The 20031-nt window shown below is 43.0% G+C and overlaps 3 protein-coding genes, 1 long non-coding RNA gene and 2 other non-coding genes across 8 annotated transcripts; 3 read left to right on the plus strand and 3 right to left on the minus strand.

Annotated features, from left to right (window-relative positions):
- Positions 1-701: 701 nt before the first annotated feature.
- Positions 702-4458, plus strand: LOC4352864 (uncharacterized). 2 transcript variants are annotated; one of them, XR_001541743.3, is made up of 3 exons: positions 702-1964; positions 3381-3544; positions 3690-4458. XR_001541743.3 is itself a non-coding variant. In XM_015762820.3 (3 exons), exons 1-2 carry the CDS (start codon positions 823-825, stop codon positions 3527-3529), a joined length of 1260 nt encoding a protein of 419 aa, XP_015618306.1. In that variant the 5' UTR covers positions 702-822; the 3' UTR covers positions 3530-3544; positions 3690-4458. The 2 variants fall into 2 exon arrangements, 1 of the variants encoding a protein (XP_015618306.1); XM_015762820.3 differs by having other exon boundaries at positions 3412-3544.
- A 1616-nt stretch (positions 4459-6074) lies between these two features.
- TRNAR-CCU (transfer RNA arginine (anticodon CCU)) lies at positions 6075-6147 on the minus strand. The gene has a single exon. It is a non-coding gene; the product is annotated as a tRNA-Arg (tRNA).
- Positions 6148-6551: 404 nt separating this feature from the next.
- Positions 6552-11487, minus strand: LOC4352866 (uncharacterized). The gene is made up of 16 exons (XM_015762955.3): positions 11084-11487; positions 10756-10917; positions 10390-10572; positions 10219-10276; positions 10026-10076; positions 9859-9941; positions 9471-9558; positions 9207-9251; positions 9055-9129; positions 8878-8946; positions 8676-8791; positions 7945-8057; positions 7643-7722; positions 7305-7425; positions 7126-7192; positions 6552-7014 (listed from the first exon to the last, which is right to left on the minus strand). The coding sequence occupies exons 1-16, from the start codon at positions 11398-11400 to the stop codon at positions 6885-6887; spliced, it is 1758 nt and encodes a 585-aa protein (XP_015618441.1). The 5' UTR covers positions 11401-11487; the 3' UTR covers positions 6552-6884.
- Positions 11488-12888: 1401 nt separating this feature from the next.
- Positions 12889-12960, plus strand: TRNAQ-CUG (transfer RNA glutamine (anticodon CUG)). The gene has a single exon. It is a non-coding gene; the product is annotated as a tRNA-Gln (tRNA).
- Positions 12961-14739: 1779 nt separating this feature from the next.
- Positions 14740-15659, plus strand: LOC4352868 (glycine-rich RNA-binding protein 2). Its single transcript, XM_015764532.2, has 2 exons — positions 14740-14961; positions 15075-15659. Exons 1-2 carry the CDS (start codon positions 14848-14850, stop codon positions 15447-15449), a joined length of 489 nt encoding a protein of 162 aa, XP_015620018.1. The 5' UTR covers positions 14740-14847; the 3' UTR covers positions 15450-15659.
- A 962-nt stretch (positions 15660-16621) lies between these two features.
- On the minus strand, positions 16622-18280 carry LOC4352869 (uncharacterized). 2 transcript variants are annotated; one of them, XR_010738277.1, is made up of 4 exons: positions 18216-18280; positions 17942-18060; positions 17653-17764; positions 16637-16778 (listed from the first exon to the last, which is right to left on the minus strand). It is a non-coding gene; the product is annotated as an uncharacterized lncRNA (long non-coding RNA). The 2 variants fall into 2 exon arrangements; XR_010738276.1 differs by lacking the exon at positions 18216-18280 and having other exon boundaries at positions 16622-16778; positions 17942-18163.
- Positions 18281-20031: the final 1751 nt, after the last annotated feature.

The raw sequence follows: 20031 nt of genomic DNA on the forward strand, positions 1-20031 counted from the left end.
CTTAAAATGGAACACTCGTTCTTTATATAAAATGTCAGCAACAGTCTGACCGTTCGGAAAAAAAAAACACCACCACGTACTGGTGATATAGTTAGCGCTATATTTTTATTATGAAATAGTATTGCCCGTAATCAATAAAAACACTTGTTAATTTTGTAGGCTCGAAAATACTATTTTTATGGGCTTGATGATGACACTGGCTCTGCAACAAAAGTAACACTGCGACTAGTGTTATCCATGTCGTCAAAAGCTAGCTGGTGCAGGATGCCTCGTGTGATCTTCTCCCATACCTTGCCAGTGAGCAAAGATGGCTTCCCTGCAGTGTTTTTTGTTTTTATTTTTACGCGTGCTCGCAAACAAAAAGAAGATTCCGTGAAATCTATCGCAATTTTCCCTCCCCTTTCATTCACCGTACTAACTTTATCTTCTCTACAGAAATTTAAAAGAAAAGTATTTCTTTTCTACATACAAATCAATATTTCTTCGTCGAGCGTGTCAGGAAGGAAGGAATGTTCCGTGCTGCCTAAGGAACCGCTCCCACCTTTCCCACTGACGCGCGGGGCCCGCATCGCCATCGCCGCGTGGTGGCGCACCATTCGCGTCACCACAACTAACCTCCTCCCCTCTCCCCTCGCCGCGCCGCCGCCGCCTCGGCTCGATCCGCCCATATATTTCCCACGCATTCATCGCGTCGTCTTCCCATCTCTCCCAGATCGCAACGAATCCAATCGAATCCAATCCGAATTCCCCCCCATCTCTCCTCTCCTCCTCCAAAACCCTAACCCCCACTCCCCATCGGAGAGAGATCGAGAGGTGGTTGTCATGGCGGAGTGCTCCTCCTCCGACGACTGGGTCATGCTCGACTCCGACAACCCCGCCGACTCCTCCTCCGACGACGACTACGTCCTCGCGCTCTCTTCCTCCTGCAACACTCCCGCCTGCTCCGACGAAGAGGAGGAGGACGACGAGGTGGGGAGCGACGCTGACGGCGACGACCTCTACGGCGGAGAACTCGAGGAGGAGGACTCGCCGCGCCCGCCGCCGCCGAGGCCGCTCTCGGGCCTCTTCTACCACACCGCCTCCGACAACCAGCCCGGGTACCTCGCCTTCGACGCCATCCGCAGCGCCAAGCACCTCATCCCCGACCCGCGCTTCTCCGCCTTACCGGAGCACGTCGCCGTCCTCGCCTCCACCCGCGGCCTCGTCTGCCTCCGCGGCGAGACCACCGGCTCCTACTACGTCGCCAACCCGGCCACCTTCAGGCGGGTGCGCCTCCCTCGCCACACCCGCGACCACGTCGACCCCGCCGTCGTCATCACCTTCGAGGAGCCCACCGCCTCCGCCTCCTGCTTCGGCGGCATCGGCGTCGAGCACTACCACGTCGTCGTCGCCTTCAACCTCGGGGGCGGCGTCTGGTCCTTCGAGTCCTTCTCCTCCAGGACATGGAAGTGGCGTGTCTCCCCCGGGATCTCCATCGTCGAGCAGGTCGAGTCCTTCTCAGGTGTCGGCGCCCACGGCCGCGCCTTCTGGCGCACCTCCATCGGCTTCGTCTACTACGACCCGGAGAAGGGCTACCCCCACGAGTTCGCCGCGCCGCCCGAGGTGGAGGCCCGGCCGTTCTGGGAGATCGGCGAGATGGAGGGCAACCTCTGCGTCACCTGCATGGACCAGCGCGTCACCGAGGTGGCGGTGCTCAACCTCGACATGGACGTCCTCGCCGCCGATGGGGTCGGGTCGTGGTCGTGGGCCGGCCAGTTCGAGGGCAGCAGCCTCAGGAACCGCGAGGGCGTCGAGCTGCTCCGCTCGCAGGGCATGGCGGAGGTCGTCATGTGGGACCCCTCGGAGGAGCGCGTCGTCGCCATGGACCTCGAAGGCCGCACCACCCGCAACATCGGCCCGCTCACAGGCGAGGACTACTCGAGAGGTTTCATCCCCTACGTTGCCTCAATCGCCGAAATCTCCAGGTACCTAGCTACTGGCTACTGCATTCGATTCGAATTTGCCGCTCCTACTTGTGAATTAATTCTGTGATGTGTTGTTAATCTTCTGCATCCGATTCGTTTTGATTTGCCACTCCTAGCTACTTGTGAATTCCGTGATGTGTTGTTAAACTTCTGCATCCGATTCTATTTAGCAGCGCTACTCCTGATGTGTTAGATCGATGCGATCGACGAGTCAATTGGAGTTTCGTACCAATTCGTCAATTCGTGTATTGCTATCGAGTTGGTTTGGATCTGTAGCCCATTCCTGATTAATTGGCGATTAGTTAGGATTTCTGTAACTGCTACGTACGCGTCGTTTTTAGCTGAGTTTTTGCAGTGCCAGTACGTTTTTTGAGTTCGTTATAGTCAGATCCAGACAATACTCGCAGGATAGCTTGTGTATCGAGGCTGATATCAGCCTACTACATTCCCAAACGAAACGTGTTGTTGACGCTTTAAATCGAATTGGGATCAGTTGTCTGTAACTGCTACGCGCGCGTCATTGGTCAGTCGTTGTCTATGTCTAGATGATGCTTGTGGAGTTGTGATGTACTGAAATGTGGACATGGATGCATGTTACTGTGGAGTGGAGTTGAGTGGAGCTGATAGACAATAGATAAGATCTCTGTTTGACCATTCCAATGGCTTAGCTGGTTTGATTTTGTCAGTCTTCAATAGACTCCCAAAGTCGGTCTCCTTACCCGAGTTTAATTAATCAACCGATGATAAGATTTAATGGAATGAGACCCGGCAAAAAAGATAAGATTTAATGGAATACATTGTTTATGTTACTTCCATATATGATTTGTTATTAATATAAGAGCACAACACACTGGAATCATGCATTGCAATTTAGTTTAGTTAATGATCCAAATTCTTACTGTATTAAATTGTCCGATGTCTTGTTTCCCATATGTGTATCCTGTACATATATATCCTGGCATTACCGCATTAGACTGAGAATGAGTAGAGATCGATAGCTCGTCCTGCTTTGTCATCTGCTTAGGTGTAGACATTTTACCATTAATTGCTGTCTGTTTCATTGATTACTTGAAAAGGTGCACAATTTTGTGATAATAGTCATATCTATTTCGTTACATTATAATTAAATTTCTATACCCATTTGTATGCAATAAATCATGCATGGGCAAAATCTGTACTGTACTGAATGACAATGGTTTGCACTTGTGCTTTTGAGTTACCAGAATTTGGATAGTTCACCATTGCATAGTCTGAGTAAATATTCAGAGCAACAACTTCTAATGCTGCTGCAACAGAGTAACAAGTACTCTTTAGCTGAACTTTTCTGCATTTGTGTGATACATGATTAGTTGGTCACGGACTGTCAAGCGCATGCAGCTTTGCATTCGTTGATGTTGATGTGTTATCCACTAACAGTTGTGTGCTCTGCTTATGTTTATGTTGTCAGCGATCAAATAAGTTCAAAGTGCTCTGCTAGTGCTGCTGATGCCAACACGCCCAATCTTGGAGCAGCAGATGCGACCACGCTCAACAACCTCGCCGCACCTGCTGCGCAAGTTCACTGAAGCTTCAACTAATCTGTAAGTCGTATCGTATCTCGTCAATTCCAATTCAGACAAATAACATAACCTGATTGATTGATTGATAATATAATCTATCTGTGAGATATGATGATACTCTGTTTGCATTGCAATTTATTTATCGGTGGCATGCATGGCTTGGCAGGTACCAATAGCTAGCAGGCAGACAGGAAGATTCGTTGACGATGACCAGGAATAAACGAGGCTAGCTTTCAGATTGATTTGTCCAGCATAAAAAGGAAAGCGAAAAGGCATCCTTGATTGAGTGGCAACTGGACTACTACTGCCATAAGCATTCTTTTTGCAGCTACTCCGTATCGGATATGAACACTAAGTATCTTTCTTGTTAGGTTTTGCGTCTGCCTTGTAAATATTAGCAGTAGCAGGCTCCCTTTTGTGTCCGTCCGTCGAACTATCATTGAGTCCTTCTTGAGTTGCATTCAGTCAGTCAGTCAGTCAGTCAGGTCCAAACTAGTTGATCGAGTGGGTAAACTTTGAAACTACCACCGTCTCTGGTGTTCCTGATATGTCATTCTGGCTGGGCTATGCAATTATTTCTTTTGCTTAACCCATTCATTCATTTTTAGTATTTCCTTTTTGTTATTCCGGTTGTTTCTTTGCTGTTTGGAATCAACCACCCAGCAATTTTTGCTTTCCTGGGTTATGACTTCTTTTCACTAGGAATAGGAATTACCATTTTGTTGTACAGCGCTTTGTTCCATCTTCCATGGACTGTTGTTTGCTTTGTTCCATGTACTGATTGCTGCTATACAGGAGAATGAGCTTCATATGCACCCTGTAATTGACTGGTGCAAAGCTTGTTGACGCTGCAACCCCAATAATTGTTTGAGATGTGTAGATGGACAATGCTAATATATGTACTATGCTTGGTGCTTTTGATTTGGTTTTACCAATCCTAGGATGTATTGCGGACATTGCCTCCTCCTGTTGTTGTTGTTAGTTCTTAGTTATATAATGTGAAGCGAGTAAAAGTCAGTCAGTCAATTTCAGGAAACTGAAATCAGGAGATTTAGTGAAGAAGGCCTGATTCTACAAAGCACTGTTGAAATCTACAAAGCTGCTTTGCTCAAATGCAAAGCAGATTTGATTGATTTGAGATATTGAGGTCTACGGAGTAGTGGCTTGCACTTGCAGCGGAATAAGCTGCCTACATTCTGGAATCTGGAGATTCAGATACCTCAGGTACATCTCCACCGCGCAGACCACAACGTACCACATGACACAGTGCCATATCAATCGTGACAACGGAAAGCCCTTGCAACTATCTAAAATATGTTGTTCGATGATAGTTTCATCAAAATTTACATCTATGAAAGTTATTCTAGCAAATTAACATGGAATTTTTTTTTTTTGCCACAGTCAACAATAGACATAATATCAAGCACAATAACTAAAGCTTGCGCATAAGAGGCTACAACTTGAAAAGATGATCTAAGGTACGTTTATACCTAGGTAGTGTTTAGCAAATGGGAAAGGGAAATGATTTCCCAGCCATCTTTAAATCCTAACAATTCATTCTTCCTCTTCCATTTAATCCTAACCCTTCATTCATTTCCCAATCCCAATCCCACCCCCATTTCCCATTATCCAAACACACCCCTACAGTATGGAGAGGTTGCAATAAGGTTGCGGCAATGGAGACGACGTCTTTTGTGTGGGCTCCTAAATGAGTAGGTGCCATCAGAGGTGGAGCATTGCCGATGTCACGAGGAGATGACGACGATGGTAGTGGACCACGAGACGATGCAGACGATAAGAGAAGGCTAAATATTAGTACTACTATAAGGAAGATGACTAATAAGAGGGAAGGAAAGAACTAGGAAGGGATTACGTCAACGATTCAACGCCTCTACACGGTCTTTTTCTCTTTCCTCTCTTTTTTTTAAGGCAATGTGCAACTTGCTAGGGAATCAAGGAATCCAAGCGCTTGCAATGGTTAGAGTTGGCTATGAGCTCTATAAAAGAGTAAGAAAATATGTCCTACCACTTCCTCACCGGAGGTGTGTTGGGAAGGAATACTATTTAATACAAGAAAAACCAATTCTTCGCAACTAAAAAATATCCCAAATCCTCCATGGTAAGGTGTGAACTAAAAGGAGAAAAGTGCTCCTACGTCCTCTACGTTACACACGACATGCAGCCTTACAAGGAAGAGTAATGCACTGTTCATAGAAAAAAAAACAAAGCAAAGAAGCAAAAACTTGCACTGTTGATAGAAAAAAACAGGGAGAGAAATGGACAGTAAAAAGAGCAAAGAAGAGAACTTGCATTGTTCATAGTAAAATATTCATAGCAAAAATATGGCAGGAAGAAGAGAGAAAACTTGCAGTCTTGCACTGTTGATAGAAAGAAAAAAAAGAAAGGAAAGGACAGTAAAAAAAGCACAGAAGAAAAAACTTGCAGTGTTCATACAAAAACAGGGCAGAGAAGGAAAATGTTCATTGCAAAACAGGGTTAAAAAGGAAAGGAAAATGTTCATGCAAAACAGGGCAAATAAAAAAAATTACTACGCGCCAGGTAGGGGTCGAACCTACGGCCTTCTGCTTAGGAAACAGACGCTCTATCCACTGAGCTACAGGCGCTGTTGTTTACTTGAGAGCAAACAATTATTGTGACAAATACTCTTTTCTCCAAAAGAATCAAAAGTTATGTACCGAGCTAAATCTCCTCGCATATTGTATCGGTTGCTTTTGCAATGGAAAATGTCGTCTAAATTCGTTTTTCAGATATATGGCGGCAGAAAGAAATGGCACTGTGGAGATTGGTCACAGATAGCACTGTGTTCTTTTCTATGGAAAATGTCGTAGACATTCATTTTCCAGAGATATAGCGGCACAAAGAAATGGCACTGTAGAGATTGATCACAAATATTAGTATGTTATTTTCAGCTCTTTTTAGCTACCTCACCATACGGATATGCATAGACCACTTGTTCCAAGATATTTGATAATTGTTAAAAAAATATTTAATTTATCCTACAATCAAGTAGATAATCCGATGAATAATATATTTCAGACAGGCTGCAAATAGAAGAGAACAAATGCAAAATATCTTCATACTGGGAAATAGGGTCAGGTGGCAAAGAATGTTCCCCTCTCTAAACTAGAAAGTCGGCCAATTAATTCAGAAAATGTGCCTCTCCTCAAGAAATGTTTGTCCATTTCCTTAATATGTGAGCTCACATGGCACAGGTGTTTATACCTGATGTCTGATGAGGTGCTTTTCATTCTGATGGAATTCGGTTGCTTTTGCAGTGCAGTGCTTGAACGAGACCCAGCCTGGTGTCAATCACCGTTTCCATGTTTCCTCGGGTCACCATCTATTTTGTCCTGAGATCTTCCAAAACAACGGAGGCAGCGTTACGGCCCGGAGCGCCCATTACCCCACCTCCTGGGTGTGCACCACTGCCACAGAGGTACAATCCCTTCACTGGAGTTCTGTAATCTGACCTGAAGAAGTGGTGACGACATGTTCACGGTCATGACAGATGAACCTTGACAGGCCTAAGATTCGCCGAGTAGAAGGGTGAAGGAATATGCATGTTAGAGGTATAGACATACCATCCCTTGGCAGGCCTCATGAGGAAAAGTGAATCCAAGCCCATTGCGCCATGAAAGATGTTACCACCTGTGAAAATGTGAATCAAATGCTCGTTTAACAAGGTTTTCGGATGAAAACAGCAACGGTCAGCACTCCGCAAGAAGGGAGGTACACTATGTATACCACGCAAACAGATTACCTGTTAGGCCAAACTCCCTTTCAAGATCAGGTGGAGTCAGCATATCATAGCCTACCACTGATGAGCTAAAACCCGGTGCATATTCATCAATCAAGGAAAAGCATCTTTCAGCAAAGGATTTCTGAAAATTGGTTTCAATTAAAATGTCAGGGGTGCCTCTCTGTGGATAGTAACTGGTGACAAACAATAATGCATAAGGGCATCATCATCATCCACTCTGTTCGATTAAGGAGAAAGGCATATGTGGGAAAACATACACAGCAAAATCTGTGCAGCCATGAAAGCATAAATTAAACGAAGTGCATCATGACATCAAACTTCAAGAAGGAACTACTTACTCTAACATTAGAATCCTGCCAGCTGCCTTCTGAAAGTTTGTATGGTGTGTACTGAACAAAAAGGTTAATAACATGCTGGCCTATCAAAGGATAAAGCAAAGGATGAACATTGATTCAGATTATATAAAGCATAAGAAGAAGGTGAGGTTTCACAGCCACATATCCAAATTAAACTTGGATTTTTTGGGGGGTGAGGAAAATTAATCTTGGATATATGAACTGTAGGGCACAATTATAGCTTATACAAATCAGACACCACACTTTTATGCAACTGCAATGCTGGGAACAAGAAATTGGCATACCTGGTGGGGAGATGGTCTTATCCAACACAGAAGGAATCGTCATTTCTATAACAGGTCTTGTGGATGAGACGCCATTTGCAGCTTCCCTGTACGCTAGATCGATTTCCTCCATGCTGGAGTTCCAGTAAAGTTCAATATGAAAAGATAAGGATAAAGTTCAATAACATGAAAATATAAGGATTTGCATAGAGAATCCAACAAAACGCTACATCATCCAGTAGTTTCCAATCACCAAAATAATGAGAAACTAGCAGTAGGCTGCATGATCCCAGTCAAATGTATTTGACGTTGGGAGAACTGAGATTAGTTTTTCCAATGTCAAATGTTTTTGACTAGATGTAGTAGTATATTACCGTTAACATGTTCAGATTACACTCAGTACTGTCCTAAGGTACTAATGGAGACATGATATTTCTATATACACGTGCAGGTCATCGATTTGGTACATAGAATTGAGACACCAAGTGTATAGTATTTCCAAAGTAGAAGAATATGTTAACGGAAAGATGACATCATGGAATTAAGAGATTATTTCACTTGCCTACTCATTACTCATGTTGGCAACCAATCTATACTACACAGGAACGGGAGGCAATATAAAAGCTGGTGTCTCAAAGATTTTCAATTGTGTACAGCTACAACAGAACAAAGATTAACACAACTGAATGCAATAACATGCCGCAGATCATCATAGTTGAAGTAGAAAAGGTTCCATAACTTCAGTAACCTACCTTTCAGATCCAATGTGTATGGTGCCCATGTGTTCTGGACCGCCTTCAGGATTAAAGTCTTTGCAACAGGAAAACTGTGGCAGCCTGTCAACAGCCACATTAATTTTCGTTGTTGCCTGCTCTCCACAGAATCATATTACATTGTTATCAATCAATATTATAACACTTATTTATTATGTTATGCTTCAAAGTACGTTCTTACAGAGCTATAATCTGCAGTTTTGATAGCAGAGAGGAAGTTGTCTGGAAGAACATTGGCAGGCACTAGGTCCTGAAAAGGAAACCAGATATCAGTGTACAAATATTTGTTTCATTGTGTCTACAAAATTGGAACAGGTATTATATCTTCACGTTGTTATATATTCTGAGTAGCTCTTACCACAAATGTTCTATATGGAGTTGCATTTGATAAAACAACTGATGTCAGCACCTCTGTTCCATCAGCCAAAACTACCTACAAGTTCCCATAATTTCAAGAGGTTCAAAGAAATGAAATAGGAGTACCATTTATCGGTTAGTCAAAGAACTTACCCCCTGTACCTTCCCAGAAGTGTGATGAACAGATATCTGGGAAACCTATATAAAACCACTAGAGTGAGGCATGTTGCTTAAACAGAAATCTGGGTGCAGGATAATAATTCACCACTAAATAAAATTTGACCTTTTCTTGTAGAAAAAGCCAGCATTTTACAGCTGTCAATAAATAGTTACTCATTTTTTCTATTCAAATTTGAATGCTGCTCCACCATACGTAATCAAAGAGGTAATATCATGGCATAAGAAGAGAAAATGCACCTCTGCATTTGTTAAAATTTCCACACCTGCTTCAAGAGCTGCTTTGCTTATAGCTGACGATACTGAACCCATACCACCTTCAACATACCTGAAGCGAATGTTTTTGTTTTACCACATAAGTTTTTCAACAAGCAAAATAAGAAGAATCAGGAAACCAACTACTAATGAACCAACAATGCTAAAACTAGCATATTTGGCTAGAAACCATATGACCATTATATGGCATTTGCCCTGTTTGACTAGACAGTGGAGATATGCGCCAGCAAAACAATTCCTGATGCTAGGGCCACAAAGGCTTGGACATGGTTTCAGGCCTAGAACAATGAAGGACCTATTATTTTTCTGCGGGAACAGAATAACAGAGAGAAGCTCAGGTTAAGAGTCATACGCCCATACTCCACGTTGGCCACCAGTTTCCCCCATAACATGATGCAGAAGAACATAACCAGATCCTGGAGTGTGGACACCAGCCTGTAGAAAGTCCATGCAGCATCAAATGCTAAACCATTACCATTGGCCACAACACATTTCTTGGTTCATCCAAAGCACCCTTACCATAGAACCTATCACAGCATCAGTCGCAAGAGTTGCCTTCAACACATCACCCTGCAGTTAAAAAAAAACACAATTGTCCATGGTTACAAGAAAAACATGTGAATATTGTCAATTCAATAGTGAAACTCCACGTTGCTTCATATGAACAATGTGATAAGAAGTATTTCAGAGAACGGGTAAACAAGATATCAACCTCAAACCAGTTGTTCAAGATCTTGGATGCTGGTGAAAGGAGAAGGTCAAAGAAATCCCTGTGAATAACATATTTCCAAGGAAACAGAAAAGGAAGATTAAAGTTACACATAGCACTGTCGAGTCATGGTGTTGATGGTGGCATTTGCAAAGGGTCAGTATTTATACTCACACCATGTCCTTCTGCCCCTGCTGCATCACAATCCCAAGAAGTTTGCTCCAGAACACAGACTTGTCAACCTTATCCTTCATCCTGTCCACCATGGAGAGGTGGTATTCATGCCTCATCTCAGGGGGAGGCGAGTCTATGACAAAGTCCATGAGTTTGCAGAACTTCTCCAGCTTCTCCTCGTACCTACATTTACATGTACACTACCCAACTAAGATCATCATAAGATAAAAAAAAACATGCACGGTCATTTAGTCACATGACCGATTCTACCTAAATTTCACAATGAAAACAGAGTTCATATAATCAAGCACTACTCCAAGATTTTATAACTGAAAACAAGAGTCAAAATATCAGTGAGTCTATCACCTCGGGTATGCACCGGCATCATTCTCGGAGAACTTGCTGATCTCCGAGTGGTTCAGCTCAGCGTCGGGGCCGAGAAGGAGATACCTGCCGTCTAGGCATGGCGTGAATGACGACGGGCTCCGCGGCAAGAGCTTCAGCCCATGCCTCTCCAGCTCCAGCTCCCTATCAAGAAAAGAACCCACATCAAAGCTAGCAGCATCAGAATTCAGTTAGTACAGTGCAATATTATAACCCGCATTTGCAGAATGATTACAGAAATGCATATGAACACAGAGCTGTGGGAATTCCGATTGACAAATAGTATTTGGGTGGGTAGGGGGGGTTTTACTGGATCAGGGCGGGGCGGAGGAGGCTGAGGAGGTAGCTGCAGCGGGAGAAGCGGAAGCCCGGGACGAGGTCGGACTCGGAGACGGCGGCGCCGCCGATGACGCCACGGCGCTCGAGCACGGCGACGGAGCGGCCGGCGCGGGCGAGGTAGGCGGCGGCGGCGAGCCCGTTGTGGCCGCCGCCGATCACCACCGCGTCCCACCGCTTCCCCTTGGGGAGGAGCTGCTGCTGCGGAGTCGACGACGGGGCCTCCGTCGAGAAGCGGCGGCGTTGACGGCGGGCGGCCGATAGCAGGAGGCTCCTCGCCGCCGGCGACATTGGGTTTAGGGGTTCAGCCGCCGCCGCCGCCTGCAGCCGGTGGCGAATATTTCTCTTTCTCTCCGACGGCTTGTTTCGATTACGTCTACGCTACTAGGGAGGCGGATTTCTGGATTACGTGTCTCCAGTCTCTGCCTCTATTGGCTCATAGTTTGAAAAAGGTTATTCCGACCATATCGTTTTTGGCTATTTATATTTTTTGTTTTTTAATTTCTTTATGTATTGTATTAATATTGACATTGAATAGTTTAAATGATAAATATAGTCAATTACCGACCGATCGAGTATCGTTTTTAAAGAGATGCTACTAATTCCGACCGTTTTCACTCAAGTGATGTGCTTTGGTAGCAAGTACAAGGTATTATTTGTAAAAGAGGGGGGGGGGGGTTTCTCGTCGTTTGCCCTATGACTTATAAACCGATACCAAAATATGCACTAAAACATAATTTTGATGTTTTTTCAACGTAGTTTTCTTAGTTTGGATTTAAGTCGCTAAAATACATGTGCAAAAGTTTTACCTATAAATCATTTTTAGTCGCTAATCAGTCGTAAGTAACCAATCGATGTGGATTGTGATGCGCTGGTTAAAGTTGATCATTCATTTGCTATTGATAAAGTTATGGTACACACGACATGATTATATTCAAAGTTAATTGGTGTGATTTTGCATCAATGGGATATTCAAACTTATTACGGAAAAATTCAGCCATTCTTGACCTTTTTGTATTTATTTATTTGTTTGTTTGTTTTCCAAGGCTGGGAGGAAAAGAAATTGCATTGTACAGGCATGCTATGTTGAAGAACTCCAAGGACATAATGTGCAATCAAACGAGGTGAATGAGTGTGAAACTGTGAATAGCTTTAGCTTAGGATTCCAGTGGTTGAAACCAGGGTTCACCGTACCGCCGGTAACCGCGCGGTTACCGCGGTTACCGGGCTTACCACGGGGGTACGGTAATGTAAATACCGCGGTAACCTCATTAAATTCAAATAAATTTAAAAAATAATTTGAATTTTTGATGAATTTTGTACGGTTTTTCACGGTTACCGCGGTTACCGCGCGGTAACCGTGCTTACCGTTGGGGCACAGTAACCCCGGCCCCGACGGTTTGGGAAACCCTGGTTGAAACCAATCCACAGAATTTTAGTAAGACTTAGCACGGGTACTCATATTTAAAAGCAAATAAATTATACTTTTAAAAACAAAAACTTGACGATAATATTGTAAACAGGTGCCGCCACTGTCATCTACTACTCTATCTTCTAGTAATATTTAACGTTGATTAGTAAGAAAGAAAATTAAAAACGAAGGAGCATTTTTCTTTTAAGAAGCAAACTAAACCAAAAAAAAACTTAGAGAAGTAACCAACCACAGCACAATACACTCACATAAACAGCCTTGGTCAAGTAAAAATGGTCGCTTATTACTGTTGGTCATTTAGCAGTTTTTACACTAAATAAAAAACCATATTGCCATTCTTCAGAAAAGGTCCCATGGTCTAGCGGTTAGGACATTAGACCCTGAATCTAGTAACCCGAGTTCAAATCTCGGTGGGACCTTCTTTTTTCCCCTTTTTATTTTTTATTTTTTATTTTTTTCCCATTAAACCTTAATGACCTTTTTTACTGCAATCATTAACCGAGGCTGTTTTAATCAACGGGCAAGATTTTCCAGGATCTGATCAGACGTGACAGCAAGACTTTGACTGTGCGAGTCAACTTTTGATCTGATCGGTCGGTTCAGGCAGCCGCGTCGCGTCGGCTTTGCCTTCGCGTTCGGGTCGGACCGGAGGCCGACCCGTGGGTACAACCGTCATTTCGCCCGTAAGATATTTTTAGGACACTGTCAGGACACGCCGACGTCAGCTGGGCCCCACGTGCCGACCTATGCACATTTTTTGCTCCGTGTCCCAATATCACCCAAATCCTGGTGCTCAATCATCATATTGCCGAAAGCAACCTCTCCTAGTGTACTATATATATATATATATATATATATATATATATATATATATATATATATATATATATATTCTCTTGTAATAAATCTATCATTTAGTTATTATGCTTTTAATATAAAAGTTGTTTGGAAAAGAATCTTGCAATAATGTCACTACTCTAGTCATGAGTTATAGAATATATATGGATGGATATGAATATATATTCTTCTACAAATTTTAGATATGATTTTGTGGATCTGGTGCGTGCAATGATAGATGGTGATACAAAATTCCACTTTGTTTAATCTAAAAGGAGGTTCCACTTTATTTTCTATAAAAGCCCCTAACAAAGAAAACAACAATGATTATCTTGACTGAAATGATATGGATTACCATGTTTAAAGTGGATCCTTTTTCTATACAAAGTATTATTGATATCTAAACAAGAACATATATACTTAAAAACTCAAAAGCTAGGCTATCCACAAATATTTTTATGAGTAGAGTCTATCCACATATTTTTTTCGCTAAAAGGAAATGGAAAATGCCATAACAGATTTTAAGAAAACTAGCAATAAAATGTGAATTTTTCCCATTAAATAGTAAATACAACATAAATTCCATCGCTAGCCAAAACGATACAATAAGATTTGCTCATTTACTTGGAAAAAATCCTCTCCACCAAAGTGAAAGGTGAATAAAACCTTTCAAGTATGTGGTTGTGGTTAGCATTGCTAAAGAAAGAAACACATAGTCATCAAAATTGATCCCCCATCCACATAAAAAGTGCACAAGAAAGGGATGCTCATGAGCTAAAGTGAAAATACACACGAGTGCGTGCTTTACAAAGAATATGAACATTGCGTGCAAGAAACGTTACAAATGAAATGGTGAGACAAAATGTGCTCCGTGCATACGTGGTGGTGACTCACATTCGTATGAATACGGACAAACAAATTCATGCTTCGTGTATATATACTAGTTGCAAACGTATCGGCATGTAAGTAAATTAAGTGTACGTGCTTAGCCTAACTTAGTAAGTTAACCACACTAAAAAAAAATGTATACGCTATAAGCGTGCGTGACACATTGCTACGCACGCAAAACCAAAAGAAAAGGAAAAAAAACACTACTCCACGTCATGTAGCAAAAGGGCGGAATTCTTTCCATTATCTTTAGAAAAGGAAAATATCATGTACAGTATACTACTAGTGGTGTAGATACTTGGCGTGAGCGTAGCAAAAACACAAAGACAACTTGACCCCCCGTATATTCCAAAGGCACCCACCTCATATCCTTATCCTGCGCCCCTCACCCCCCACCGTCGGATGCGATCTGGACGGCCACGGATTCCCCTGAGCCGGCTATAAATCCCACCTGAGGTGCAGCCTTCTTCCCCGTGGTCTCTCAGAGGTGGGTTGGCTTCTCCTCCCCCTCCCGGTTCGGTTCGGTTCGGGTCCGGTTCGATTTCGTTTTTTTTTCTTCTTCGTGGGGTTGGTGGGAAAGCATGGCGGCGCCGGATGTTGAGTACCGCTGCTTCGTCGGCGGCCTCGCCTGGGCCACCGACGACCGCTCCCTCGAAGCCGCCTTCTCCACCTTCGGCGAGATCCTCGAGTCCAAGGTCCGATGGATTGATTCCCTCTTCTCTGTGTTTTTTTGGATGTGATTTGGTGGTGGTGTTCTTCAGATCTGGTTGCGTAGATCTGACTATGGGGGTTGTGGTATGCGGTGCAGATCATCAACGATCGGGAGACGGGGAGGTCGCGCGGGTTCGGGTTCGTGACGTTCTCGAGCGAGCAGGCCATGCGCGACGCCATCGAGGGGATGAACGGCAAGGAGCTCGACGGCCGCAACATCACCGTCAACGAGGCCCAGTCGCGCCGCTCCGGAGGCGGAGGCGGAGGCGGCTACGGCCAGCGCGGCGGAGGCGGAGGCTACGGTGGCGGCGGCGGCTACGGTGGTGGCGGCGGCGGTGGCTACGGCCAGCGCCGTGAAGGCGGCTACGGCGGTGGCGGCGGCTACGGTGGCGGCCGTGGCGGCGGCGGCGGCTACGGCGGTGGCTACGGCAGCCGCGGCGGCGGCAACTCCGACGGGAACTGGAGGAACTGAGCGGTGGGGCCCTCATGGCCAAGTTATCTATCTATCTAATCGAGCTACCATCATCATCATCCGATCGTTATCATCGTTAGTTTTGTGTGGAACTACTATCTAGTTTGTGTTACTGTGTGGTTGCCCATCTGTGTTTTTGATCGCAAGAAGAAAGCTCGTCTCGTGTTTGCTTTGATCAAATGAAATGAATGAATGAATCTTAGTGTGCTCCGCTCTCGTCAAATCCATCGAATTATTTAATTTGTCATGGTTGTGAATCATGGGGGTTGATACTATTTGTTGTTGATGCTAGTGCAAATGATCATCATCATCACGATTTGATGATTTGCTAAGCATAAGCAGCATCATTAGCTACCACTCACACTGACTGTGATGAAGCTGTGAACTCACACTGATGCTACTACTGAAGCGTTTGTCTGATTTCCTTACGATTGGATTTGTTGCTAAACAGCATCGTTAGCTAGCAGCGGTGACAGTGATGAGCAGTGATGCTGCTGGACTAGAGATCTGCTGATCTGTGTACAAATAGATTGGAGCAAAGCTTTTGCAATACAGATTTTTCTTCAGTCGATGAGAATGCCGGCAGCGATCGATGGCCTCCAGCTTGAGCACTTGCAAACAAAAACCACAGCTCCATCTATCCAGTTTCCCCATATTTAACAACACTTGAAACAGTCTTTGCAATTGCTAATCTTAGAAGCCATGATTGCCACAAACTATGTTTTCTTTGCTCTAATTTTAGCAGAGTTACAGCTGACCAGGTGACGCTTGTTGTGCCCGGTCATAATACAATTCAGAGAACATGACCATGAGATGTCTCTGCGACAGAAGCTCGGCCTAGCAGTGTGAATGTGTGATGGTAAGATTTGTACTGTGTTCTACTCCTATGTTAATCCCGGGGATGTATCGGTACAACGTGTATGTCCAAATACACCGCCTTGGCGATTTCTGCCGGCTTCAATGCACCTTGATTGTCTTGCTTATTCGCCAAAACGAAAAACGATGCGCCGGCCAATCTCTGACATCAAAGCTCCAAGGATTACTAACTTTCAGAAGAAAGATTCAGCAAGGGGAAAACATGCTCTGAGAATTAAAACTTTGCAGTCTTCACAGTTTCCTGGTGCAGAATAAACACAAACCATTTGGAAACTGGGTGCCATTAACAATTAGAGTTAGTGGCTAAAATCACTTGCAACTCTTCTTTCAACAGACTCTGGAGCTCAGCATTCGGATATCAGAACTATCAATCACCCAAACCAGGCAGTTAGCCTGCTCAAATACGATCGGATTGTCTTCTGTCCACCCACATCCCATATGTTCAAAGAGAACCTGCCACAATCACCATATGTAAATCTGAATTTGGTGACCTGAACATGTCACAATATATAACCCTGTAACAATCCTAGATTTCTAGTTTCTTTTCTGTGTTTGCCACTCAAAAGCATTAAAGGCAAGGTGCACTCTCATGCTTCTGAAGCAATCATCAAATTTTGAAAGTAGGTACTGATCAGTGTCATGTCTTAACATAATAATAGCATGTTAACTGAATAATAACTAGAGAACTTCGCGACCACCTTATGCTGTCCACCCAAAAAAAAAAATTGAAAGCAGTCAAGCCTACTAAAGTACTATCTATTTTTTTTCGAAAGGTGCTAATTCTACCTATTATATTGCCAGACCATGTGAGGTGAATTTCCTACAAAAAATGTTGATCTATGTGAATCACTAGGCACTCCATGGCATAATCTCACATTGGAAAATGTTTGTTAAAATTGATCTTATGGAACTAAATAAGCTAGGGTGCTATGAAGATAACATATTCTAGAGCATGTTTGAGCATATTCTGGAGCATACTTCAATACCTTATACTTGTAGAGGTTAAGAGAAGACACTTGATATCATCAAGCAGATAAAAAATCAATATAGATCAGTAAACTCACACTCTATTGACTAAAATGATGAATCCACTTCCACCATTCCACATGCTTCAGTCTTATGTTACATGCACTTAAATTGATACGAAAATTTTCAGAACACTACAGCCAGTATGCTCTCGGAGACTTCCTTTTTTAGATAATGGTATGATCCCGGAGATACTATAGCATTTAAATGATAAATCATATCATCATCCTGGAATTTCCTTGTGATGCCATATTTATAACTTGATAATTGACAGAAGGAGAGGTTGCAATGCAATGCATACTTGTGGTACTTGATGGTCTTGATCCTGAAGCCAAAGTGTAGGGCTAATGACGCTGGTGTCATCACCATTTTTTCTTAGCACAATTGTTGTCTTACCCTAGTTGTGGAGGCCACTGTAAAATTCTTCACATCAGTGATGTCTCCAAGAAAATGAAAGGAACAACAAGAGCAACCAAACCAATGGTACAAAGTACATATAAACCCTGGTAAATCAAGAAACATACTACAACCCAGGAATCAAGAAAAGCATCAGCATTGGAAGCTGGAAGAGGAGGGGAGGATCAGCTTACACCATGAGAATCCTCATCACCTTCTTCTCCTTTCGCTTGATCTTTCTGATTATGCTGAGGAGACCCATTCTAGAGCCGGCACATTCACACAGCAGAAATGACTCTGAGCCACACTCTAGCTGGACAAACAAGGATTAGAATTCCTCCTATCTGTAAACCAAATCTTGCGCGCTGCAATCAGTAGTATCTGAACTAGGAATCCTGACAAGCGAGAGATGACAGAATCGGTGCAGGAAACAAAGAAACGGAGGCGAAGAGGGAGAGGGCACTGAACCTATCGGAGGGAAAGGGGTCGGATCGCCGGCGGCGGCGGCGGCGGCGGGGGGAGACATGAGAGATGGAGGAGGAGGAAGGCGATGGATACATGGGCTGATGTTAGAGGCCCGGACGGTTCATTGGGCCGTCGGATTTAGTGGGCTTAATGGGCTTTGCCTGTGCCTTTAAGGCTGTTTTATTTTGAACAATTTTCCAACTTCTATTCTCTGGTTTTGACACGTACATAACTGCTAAACGGTGTATTTTTTTTAAAAAAAATCTCTATAAAAAGTTATTTTAAAAAATTATGTTAACTTTTTTAAAAAAATTATATCTAATACTTAACTAATCTCGTGCTAATTCGTCGTTCCGTTTTGTATACTGAGAAGGAAGTGTTCCCAACACCAATGAACGAACAGAACCTTATTACTTGCATGGTAAAATTGACTTAATTATTAGTCAGAGCATTTTAGGAGCAAGAATATATTTAGTTTTTCATATAATCTTTGTTGGTAAATCATTGGTAACATCTAAATACTGATATTCCGATTGATTCTCTTCATCGCATTTCTTTATTTTTATCTATGGACATACACATACTTACTGGAAAAATGTAAGTTTATATATAAAAAAGCCTATTAGCTTGACATACAAGCGTGTAGACATATCCATGTACTATGGGTCTTCAAACGTATACAACGATTGTAATTAAGCTTGCTCAGGCTTCGTAAAATTATTGTCTCTGCCACTGATTCAAATACATGCATATATTAATAATAAGGCTAGGGAAAAAAAAAGGACTGATAGATATTGGGGAAAGTTCTTCGCGTTCTACACTACGAGGCAGTTCAAGGCGTCGACTATCACATCTTTTGGTCTCCCTCATCCAGACCATGCTTCTGCATGCTGCACAACCATGTGTCAGTTATTTATTTTTAAAAGGAAAAAGTCAAGTACCCCCTAAATTTTAGATAGAAATCCGTGTGGAGATAATGGATACCCCATACCCACATGGCATGTATATCCGACTAGATATGGGGGTACCATATATGGATACAATATCTTTAGTAAAGAACTCGGTTGTTTTCCTAACTTGTGTATGAAATATCCGAGGATTCTAGTCGGTTACGATTGCAATTTTTATTTACTTGCATATTCTGTTAGGAACATGTGTTGTATCTTGTAATACGGACTCCTCCCCCTATATAAGGAGGGGTTCGGGTGCCTCTTGGGGCATAACCTTTCTCTCATATCATACGATCAATAATACACTCGGTGGATCAATCCCCGAACAGAAGTAGGGTATTACTTCTCATTGAGAGGGCCTGAACCTGTATAAACCTTTTGTCTCCTAACCCATCCACTTTTCCTGCTTGATAGCCACCCCCTTTAAGTATTGCCGAAATATTGTTTCGACAGTCCATCTAGCACCCTAAATTTTAAAACCGGACGTCCAACCCCTTAAACTTTGCAAAACCGTTCATGTTAACCCCTAAGATGGTTTTGGATGGTGGCTTTGTATATTTTAAAATCTTAAATGAACAACTTTAAATAACTAATATAACATATTTGAATATCATCAGTTGTAAGTCATTAATTTATACTTATACAGTGATATCATACGATTATTATGTTGGTACTTGTTTGTAAGTAAGAGCTAACAACTGGTAAAATGAAAGATTTAAGTGGAGATTATAATAATATATCCCCTCTGTCCCAAAAAAAAAAAGACCAATCCTACCTACGAACCTAGACACATATGTGTGTCCAGGTTTGTAGCTAGGAATTCGTTTTTTTTTACAGAGTAGTATATGTCCAATGTGCATGGCACATGA

The sequence above is a fragment of the Oryza sativa genome, chromosome 12 (assembly GCF_034140825.1).
Source record: "Oryza sativa Japonica Group chromosome 12, ASM3414082v1".
Classification (NCBI taxonomy): Eukaryota; Viridiplantae; Streptophyta; class Magnoliopsida; order Poales; family Poaceae; genus Oryza; species Oryza sativa.

Coding starts and splice junctions, on each gene's coding strand:
- LOC4352864 (XM_015762820.3), top strand. CDS start 823: ATGGCGGAGTGCTCCTCCTCCGACGACTGGGTCATGCTCGACTCCGAC. Junction 1,965..3,411: donor TCAATCGCCGAAATCTCCAG/GTACCTAGCTAC, acceptor TTATGTTGTCAG/CGATCAAATAAGTTCAAAGT.
- LOC4352866 (XM_015762955.3), bottom strand. CDS start 11,400: ATGTCGCCGGCGGCGAGGAGCCTCCTGCTATCGGCCGCCCGCCGTCAA. Junction 9,252..9,470: donor AAATTTTAACAAATGCAGAG/GTGCATTTTCTC, acceptor GGTTTTATATAG/GTTTCCCAGATATCTGTTCA. Junction 8,058..8,675: donor ATACACATTGGATCTGAAAG/GTAGGTTACTGA, acceptor CTGGAACTCCAG/CATGGAGGAAATCGATCTAG.
- LOC4352868 (XM_015764532.2), top strand. CDS start 14,848: ATGGCGGCGCCGGATGTTGAGTACCGCTGCTTCGTCGGCGGCCTCGCC. Junction 14,962..15,074: donor GCGAGATCCTCGAGTCCAAG/GTCCGATGGATT, acceptor TATGCGGTGCAG/ATCATCAACGATCGGGAGAC.